Source organism: Leucopleurus acutus, assembly GCF_964270905.1.
Source record: "Leucopleurus acutus genome assembly, chromosome: 9".
Classification (NCBI taxonomy): domain Eukaryota; kingdom Metazoa; phylum Chordata; class Mammalia; order Artiodactyla; family Delphinidae; genus Leucopleurus; species Leucopleurus acutus.
Window position 1 is genome coordinate 81,808,359 of NC_139144.1, and position 8,351 is coordinate 81,816,709.

Below are 8,351 nucleotides of genomic sequence, written 5' to 3' on the forward strand. Positions count from 1 at the left end.
AAAGACTTTCACATTAAGTGTTCATAGCAACATTATTTATAACTACCCAAACCTGGAAACAACCCAAATATTCACCGACTGCTGAACGCATAAACAAAATAACATAATTATACTTGTGTTGATAAATGTATATTTCTGTGCATATACATTTTAACCGATGTTTATATATCTCTATGCTAAAATGATATATTTATGAAGCCCTGTAAACTATGTATATATTTCATCACATTCATAAGAATATGGGCACATATATAATTTCAAATTAGCATCTCTTCAGTTTTCAACCCAGATGCAAATCTAGTTGCAAATTTCTAGCTCCACCACTTCTTAGCTCTGTGGTCATGGGCTAGTTACTTAACCTCTCTGAATCTGTACTAGTAAAATATGGGTAATAGTGTACACCTTCCAGGACTGTGGGATTAAATGAGGTAAAATGTATAAAATGCTCAGCACTAGGCTGGCACGGTGTCAGTCCTTAATAAATCACACCCAGTATTATTATTTGTCTTTTTGGAGTTTTAGTTGCAAATCTAGTTGTTTCCTAATATTCAGGGGTGAGAAGAAGGAAGCCATTTGTGCAGAGGAGAGAGCTGCATCTCTTCTTCTAGCTGTCCAACTTTTTTGCTTAATTTCTCAGAGCCTCAGTTGCCAAAATCTGTAAAGGAGGATAATGTAAGTCATCTCACAGGACTTATGATCAGGAAAATTACATTCAAGTGCTTTGCAAACTGCAAAATGCAAGGTAAATAGGAAAGTGCTATATTATTATAGCCTTCTGTTCCCATCAACGCCACCCACAATATGTTTTTAGGAGAACCAGAATAACTAGAGGGATGTGCAGTCATTTCTTAACCTGGGAGATTATAAGGAAAGAATCTTTTTATGACAGTGGTAGTGGTAGCGAGGCATTTTCAAAATAAATGTTACCCCCTTGTTGTCTGAATACAAAGCAAGAACTGGGCTACTCCCTATCTGAAGCACTGTCTGCCTGTCCTCATGAGCTATCAGGCTCAGCTAAATATGTCCCTGGCCAGTATGTGAATAATCCCCACTGGTTCCGAGACCTCCATCCACCACCGATGTGACATTCTTTGTGTTCAAATGTCTAGCTGACGTCTGATGCTTAAAACAGCCTATGTCTTCACCCCTCTCTGCATTGTCACAGCCTGTACCACCACTCTTAAAAGGCTATCGCAGGCACTCCAGGCACCAGTTGCTAACCAGCCTACCCACTTGTTTCCCCTGCCTGCTGCTGGCTGCCTTGAATGCCTCGTGCTCCGAGCTCCTTGTGGGTCTGACAGAGCAGGGACCATGTCTACCTTCGGCTACAGGAGAGGACTTAGCAAATACGAATCCATCGATGAGGATGAACTCCTGGCTTCCCTGACAGCCGAGGAGCTGAAGGAGCTAGAGAGGGAGCTGGAAGATATTGAACCTGATCGCAGCCTTCCCGTGGGGATGAGGCAAAAGAGCCTGACCGAGAAAACACCCACGGGGACATTCAGCAGAGAGGCACTGATGGCCTACTGGGAAAAGGAGTCCCAGAAACTCTTGGAGCAGGAGAGGCTGGGGGAGTGTGGAAAGGTAGGCTCTCAGATTTTTTTTTCTTTAGCTGCTCCCACAGCCCTACCCCGAACCCAGGAAGCTGTTTTTTCTAACTTTTCAGCCCTCCTCACTTTACTTTTCTTATAACCCACTTGTAGCTGCTATTGAAAATCTTCTCACGCTGAAATAGTCATCTAACTTTTATGGCCACCCAATGGATTATATGTAAAATTCTTAGTTGGGGTCCCATGATTGACAAGGATGGGATCTTCAAGAAGAAAATAATTCACAAGCAAAGCATGGGTTTAAATATTTTGCCAAACCTAAGTCTAATTTGAGTTATAAGTTGGGGATGCGGCATAATAGAAATGTAGATGTATTTATATATGTGTATAGATATGTGTGTGTGTGTATAGATAGTGGTTAACTAAATTTATTTTCTTCTATAAAGATGAAAGGGTGTACTCTGGTTGCTTGGACTGTGATGGTGACTATAGTAAAAATAATTCTTTTTTTTCCAACAACAGGAAGTGTGGGGTGGTGAGAAGTATATGGGGCAGAGAGTCAGGGAACCTTATTTCTACTCCCTGCTCTGTGCCTAACTTTTAAGATCTTAAACAGATAGTCGCTTCTGCAGGGTTCTTTTTCCCATCTGTCGATGGAGGACATTGGATCCAGTGTTTCTTTTGTGAATCAAACACCCTTTTGAGATTTTGATAACTTAAGGACCTTCTAAAGAAAATGAACGTGTGCTTGTGTAAACATACACAAATTTTACATAGAATTTCAAAATGATGACACACATCCTGAAACCCACCTAAGGACCCAAGTTAAGCATGCCTGCGTAGATGATCTCTAAGATTCTGTTCTATTTTATAATGGTGATTCTAAGGCCAGGAAATGTGCTTATATTAGAGGTCAGACTTATTAAGCTCTTGTTCTCTGACCTGTAAACAGTTACTTTGAATTTGCCAAATGAATCATTCACAGAAGGAAGTTCAAAAAACTAGGCTCTGGGAAAATATTGTAGTAATGACAATAAGAATGTCAAAATAACAAATTCCTGAATTTGTGGAAGAACACTGGTCAGGAGCGACAGTTTAATACCTCTGTGCTCCACTGGAATCATCTCAAATCAAAATGGCCCAAAGCCAATAGCGAGACTTCCATGGTACTAATCTAGGCGCTGTTAGATGATCTTGATGATAGGGTGTGTTGGCCACATTTTTAGCAAGATATGTGTGAGTCTTGTCCATGTCAATCATCGCAGGAAGGGCCACTGGGATCAGGCCAGGAGCTGCCAAGGCCACGGTGGCCACCTGCAATGAGGGGCTGAAGGAGTGGGGTGGTGGTGAGAAGGAAGGATACACATGATGGGCCAGGATTGGGGTTGGTCAGTTCTTCCACAACCATGATTTTCAGAGGTCTTCTTTTTTTTTTTTTCTGATGTGGAAATGTGTCCAAAATCTGATCAAATATAAGTATGACATTTTCCTAACAGTTCTTAAAGATGTTCCTTAATAAAAAGATTAAAATTGCCTCATAATGTCCAGGACAGATAGCCATTGGAGCAATAACAAAACAAAGGCATTTTAATGGCATAATGTCTTGAGATCAGTGGAAAACAAAGGGCAAAGCCTGTTGTCAGCTGTTGATGAAACCCACTAGCTCCCGCCAAAGGTTTTGCTGATCCCTGATCCCTGCCAATAGCTTATCAGCTCAATTAGAGAGGCTTTATGTTGATGAACTTTGATTCCTTTCTCAGCTAGTTAACTCTTCTCCCGCTACCCTTTCCCTGCTGGCTAGTTGTCTCTGGAGTCACAAGGAGCGCTGAGCAGAAGCTTGCCAGTGGAGGGTGTCAATCCATTTCCACTCCAGGAAAAAGCTCAAAGCAGCTGACTGGTGGGTAGGAGGGGGAGGGGGACGGCAGCGTAAGTGAAGAGCAGCCCAGTACGGACCCTGAGAAGGAGACAATTATTAGGCTCCTCCTGGCTCTGTAAACGCTTATGAAAATCCTGTTCAACCCCTAGGGAATGACAGCCTCTGCCCAGCTGGACTCACACTAACTTATCCTGCATTAAACAGCTCCAAGGGGCCTTGCCGACCCAAAGGTGTAGCTCCCCTAGCTTGAGTGTCTGCCGGGCTTCAGGCATAGGTGCCAATGAGTACATTCATTTTATTTCACTGAATTCTTACCTTCTGGACATGAGAACTGAGACTAGGAGAGGTGAAGAAACTCATTTGAGATAAACAGCGTCTAGCTGAAATTCAAACCAAGTTCTGTTGGCACAAAGACTGTGATTCTCAGAATGTGGGTATATCAGCATCACCTGGGATCTTCTCAGAACTACTAATTCTAGGACTCCCCCAGACCTGCTGAATGAGCAGCTCTGGGAATGGGGCCCAGCACTGTGGCCTCACAAGCCCTCTGGGTGGTTATGACACACACTGGTTCGAGAACCACTCAACTCTACTGCAGTTTCTTTGAGACTCCTCTCCACAGAGGTTTAATGATTTGTCTAAGATCAACCCTCTCTTTATGCGTAGAACCAGAACCAGAACGGAACCAAGCCTCCTTTTTCATGTAATGGTGCCAGGGAGGTAATGAGGAGAAATGGTTAGACACCCTCTTCTTTTTGCCTAATTTATGCCCTAAGTGTACCAACATCGCCCCCCAGCACCTCATGCCCCCCCCTCCATCTTCCCACCCCTATATTCCTGCAAGGATCTGGGTTAACTACAGAGCAGTGGCAGATAGGTGATCTGGAACAGTGCAGTCAGTACAAATGCCAGAATAATTTTGAGACTAGGCAATGATTGTTTTTATATCCTCCTTCCTCCCCCTCTAGACACCTTTCTCCCTTCTGCTGTTCTTCTCTTAGATGTCCCCCACCCAGGATGACTAACCATCTCAGATTGTCTGGGACTATCTAGATTTTAGAACTAAAAACGCTGCTTCCTGGGATACCTTTCAGTCCTGGGCAAACCAGGACGGTCGGTCACCTTCCCCCGACCCCAGCCCCATCAGTACTTTTCTCCTAGGCCTTGTCCCTTCTCTCAGCGGCTGTTAAGACCAATGTCAATTTAGAGCCATTCCGTTAACAAATGTTATTGAGTCCCTACTACGTGCTGAGCGCTGTGCAAGGTGAACAAAACAGACATGATCCTTCTCCTTTCCCCACAAGCAGTCTTTTGAGAAAAATGACAAATCATTAAATAGGTACTTTATTGGAGGAAGTACAACACTGTGGGAACACGTCACAAGGATAATTTAAGGAGGTGTCAAAGACATTTCTGGAGGAAATGTCATTTAGATGTTACAGGACAACTCATTTCTGGATAACAGTTTCGCATATGACCTCTCCAGATACATTTAAGGGGAAAACATCTCTTGCAGATAAAGCCTAAAGTTCTTTTAAAAACTAGAGGTTATAATTTAATGGTGGTATGACAGGCAGTATACCTTGAATTTTGTGACAGGTCCCTTTCTTCCAAATACTGAAACAGCTAAAAACATATACTTACAACACACACACACACGCACATGCACACGCACACACACACTGTATCACTCTCCCTCCTCCTCCTGAATAAGTGAGTAAAAAATCAAGACTGGAGGAGGCAACCGAGGAGCGGCCCCTTCCCCAGGCCATCGCGTGGTGCCTGCCACTCCAAGCAAGTGGATAACTGGAGGCTCTTTTGTGATAGCAACTGGGCAAGCAAACCTGGAGACCAGCACAGTGTTTTCCAAAGCTCATTCCATACGCCTCGGCCTGGAGTCAAAAACATTTCCAGTGTGGAGGGAAGAATCAAGGCTTTGGGGACAGGAAAGCGACTCAGGACTTTAGAGAAAATAACGGACTAAAAAGATCGCATTACAGAAAATCGGACTCTGTCAGCAAGTTCGAGATTTTTATTTTATCAGAAAAGGTGGCAAGAAAAAGAGAGATGGGGTCACCTGAGCTTCTCAGTACAAAGAGTCTTGTAAACAGGAAAGACAAAGATGGAATGAAATTGTGTTTGCCTGAAAGTCTCTCAGAATTAACACCTGGTAACTAATTTAAGACCATCAGGCTGAGGCAGTGGCTTGCTTCAAGATTTTCTACTGTTCTCTGCTGTTCCACATTACGGTTGGAATCTAGCTGGTGCCAAGGGCGATTATCTTTCCCATCTCGTGTCTCCTGCAGTCCTGTCTCATTTAACCCTGTGATAACGGGAGATTTCAAGCTGATTTGCTGAAAAGGGTGACCTGATTGAGTTTCTGCAGAGAACTGGGTTTTGACCTGCTGCTGCCCTGAACAAGCAGCCCTGCCCCCTCGGCTTCTTTCCCCAGAGAAAGGACAGAGACAGCCTCAGCTTTCAGGCGCTGTGGAGTCTCTGAGTCCCTGTGCCAGGCTCTACCCCAGAGGAAAGTGCCCCGCCTCTGTCTACACTGAGACAGGACAGGGCAGAGGGCTCTGGGCTCCTGTCACATAGGCTATAGGAGGCAAATTGGGGGAAGAATTTTTGAACATTGAGAAAGGGAACCCATGCATCTGTTGTATATTTTCGTTGTCACTCGTATGTTTGGGATGGAGAAATGAGGAAGGACAGAGGGGTGATTCCCTAAGGGACAGTTGAATTTGCTAAACTGTAACAGACTAGGAGTCAAGTAGTTCAGAAGAGGTAGTCAAGAGAATAAAAACTTTATCAAGGGCTTTCCAGAGCAGAAGTTCCGACACATCTGTTCCAACTGGTAAGATGATAGCAAACTTTTATTCAATAAACTGAATTCCGCATATTTATTTTGCAGAAAACAAAAGAAACGTTTGTAGAAAAAGCTGTTGGGCTATGCAAGGAAATATTAACCTTGGTCACCCAAACTAGAGAGCTCAGAAGGTGGAGATGAACTTTTTTGTCTTATATACTTCCGTGTTACTTGCTGTGTGTTACTTTTTAAAAAGTTTATTGAGATGTAACTGACATATCACATTGTATGAGCTTTAGACGGACAACATGATGATTTGATCCATGTATGTATTGCAAAACCATGTGTTACTTTCGTAAATTTTAAAAATGTGCTTAGAAATGACAAACTTAATGAGGATACCATGCTCTTTAGGTTGCAGAAGAAGACAAAGAGGAGAGTGAGGAAGAGCTTATCTTTACTGAAAGTAACAGTGAGGTTTCTGAAGAGGTGTATACGGAAGAGGAGGCCGAGGATGAGGACGAGGACGAGGATGAGGAGGAAGAGGACCGCGAAGGAGAGGAAAGAACAATTGAAAATGAGAAAGGGATGAATGGATCTGTACATTACAGTAGTGTCAATTCTGACAACTCGAGGCCAGAGACATTTAAAAGCCAAATTGAAAACATACATCTGACCAACGGCCACAGCGGAAGGAACACAGAGTCCCCGGCTGCCATCCACCCCTGTGGAAACCCTACGGTGATCGAGGATGCTCTGGAAAAGATGAAAAACAACGACCCTGACACCACGGAAGTCAATCTGAACAATATCGAGAACATCACGTCGCAGACCCTCATCCGTTTCGCGGAGGCCCTCAAGGCCAACACGGTGGTGAAGACCTTCAGTCTGGCCAACACACGCGCCGACGACAGCGTGGCCACCGCCATTGCGGAAATGCTGCGAGTCAACCGCCACATCACCAGCGTCAACATCGAGTCCAACTTCATCACGGGCAAGGGCATCCTGGCCATCATGAGGGCTCTGCAGCACAACACCGTGCTCACCGAGCTGCGCTTCCACAACCAAAGGCACATCATGGGCAGCCAGGTGGAGATGGAGATCGTCAAGCTGCTGAGGGAGAACACCACGCTGCTGAGGCTGGGTTACCATTTCGAGCTCCCAGGACCAAGAATGAGCATGACCAGCCTCTTGACCAGAAACATGGATAAACAGCGGCAGAAGCGGATGCAGGAGCAAAAGCAGCAGGAGGGGTACGATGGGGGAGCCAACCTTAGGACCAAAGTCTGGCGAAGAGGGACGCCCGGCTCTTCACCGCACGCATCCCCCAGGCACTCTCCCCGCTCATCCCCCAAACTCCCCAGGCAAGTCCAAAGCGTGAGGAGCCGTCCTCCATCGCCGGTGGCCCCGCCCCCTCCACCGCCCCCTCTTCCTCCCCAAAGGCTGCCGCCCCCCCCTCCTCCACCGCCACCCCCTCCGCCCCCAGAGAAGAAGCTCATCACGCGGAACATTGCAGAAGTCATCAAACAGCAGGAGAGTGCCCAGCGGGCCTTACAAAATGGACAGAAAAAGAAAAAAGGGAAAAAGGCTAAGAAACAGCCAAACAGTAGCCTAAAGGAAATTAGAAATTCCCTGAGGTCAGTGCAGGAGAAGAAAATGGAAGACACTTCCCGACCTTCTACCCCACAGAGATCAGCTCATGAGAATCTCATGGAAGCTATTCGGGGCAGCAGCATGAGACAGCTAAGGCGCGTAAGTAACCCGAGGGCAGCCCCTGGGGCACAGACCTCGTAAAGGAGCCGGCCTCCACCGCACAAGGGTACCAAAGTCGCCTCTCAAATACTTAATCAATATTTTAAATGTTTTAGTATGCCAGAGCAGGCTACCAAATTCGGAGCTTCAGAAGCAGGTCACCAGATAGCACATTTCCATTTGAGAGATGTGCCTGGTCCACCTTCTTGGCATCTCAGTCTTTTAAGGGCCAGGCTCATCTTAAGATACTTCAATCTAAAAAAAATCCCGATTTCCTTAATAAGAAAATCAGGGCATTATCATCTACATTCCAGAACAGATTCATCACTTGTCAAAAATTTTACCACAGAGTTGCAAGTGATTTAAA

General features: G+C 45.2%; 1 protein-coding gene across 1 annotated transcript; it reads left to right on the forward strand.

The window, feature by feature from the left end:
* Positions 1-1,311: 1,311 nt before the first annotated feature.
* LMOD2 (leiomodin 2) lies at positions 1,312-8,026 on the forward strand (the record flags this gene model as incomplete). Its single annotated transcript, XM_082846234.1, has 2 exons — positions 1,312-1,584; positions 6,647-8,026. The coding sequence occupies 2 exons, from the start codon at positions 1,312-1,314 to the stop codon at positions 8,024-8,026; spliced, it is 1,653 nt and encodes a 550-aa protein (XP_082702360.1).
* Positions 8,027-8,351: the final 325 nt, after the last annotated feature.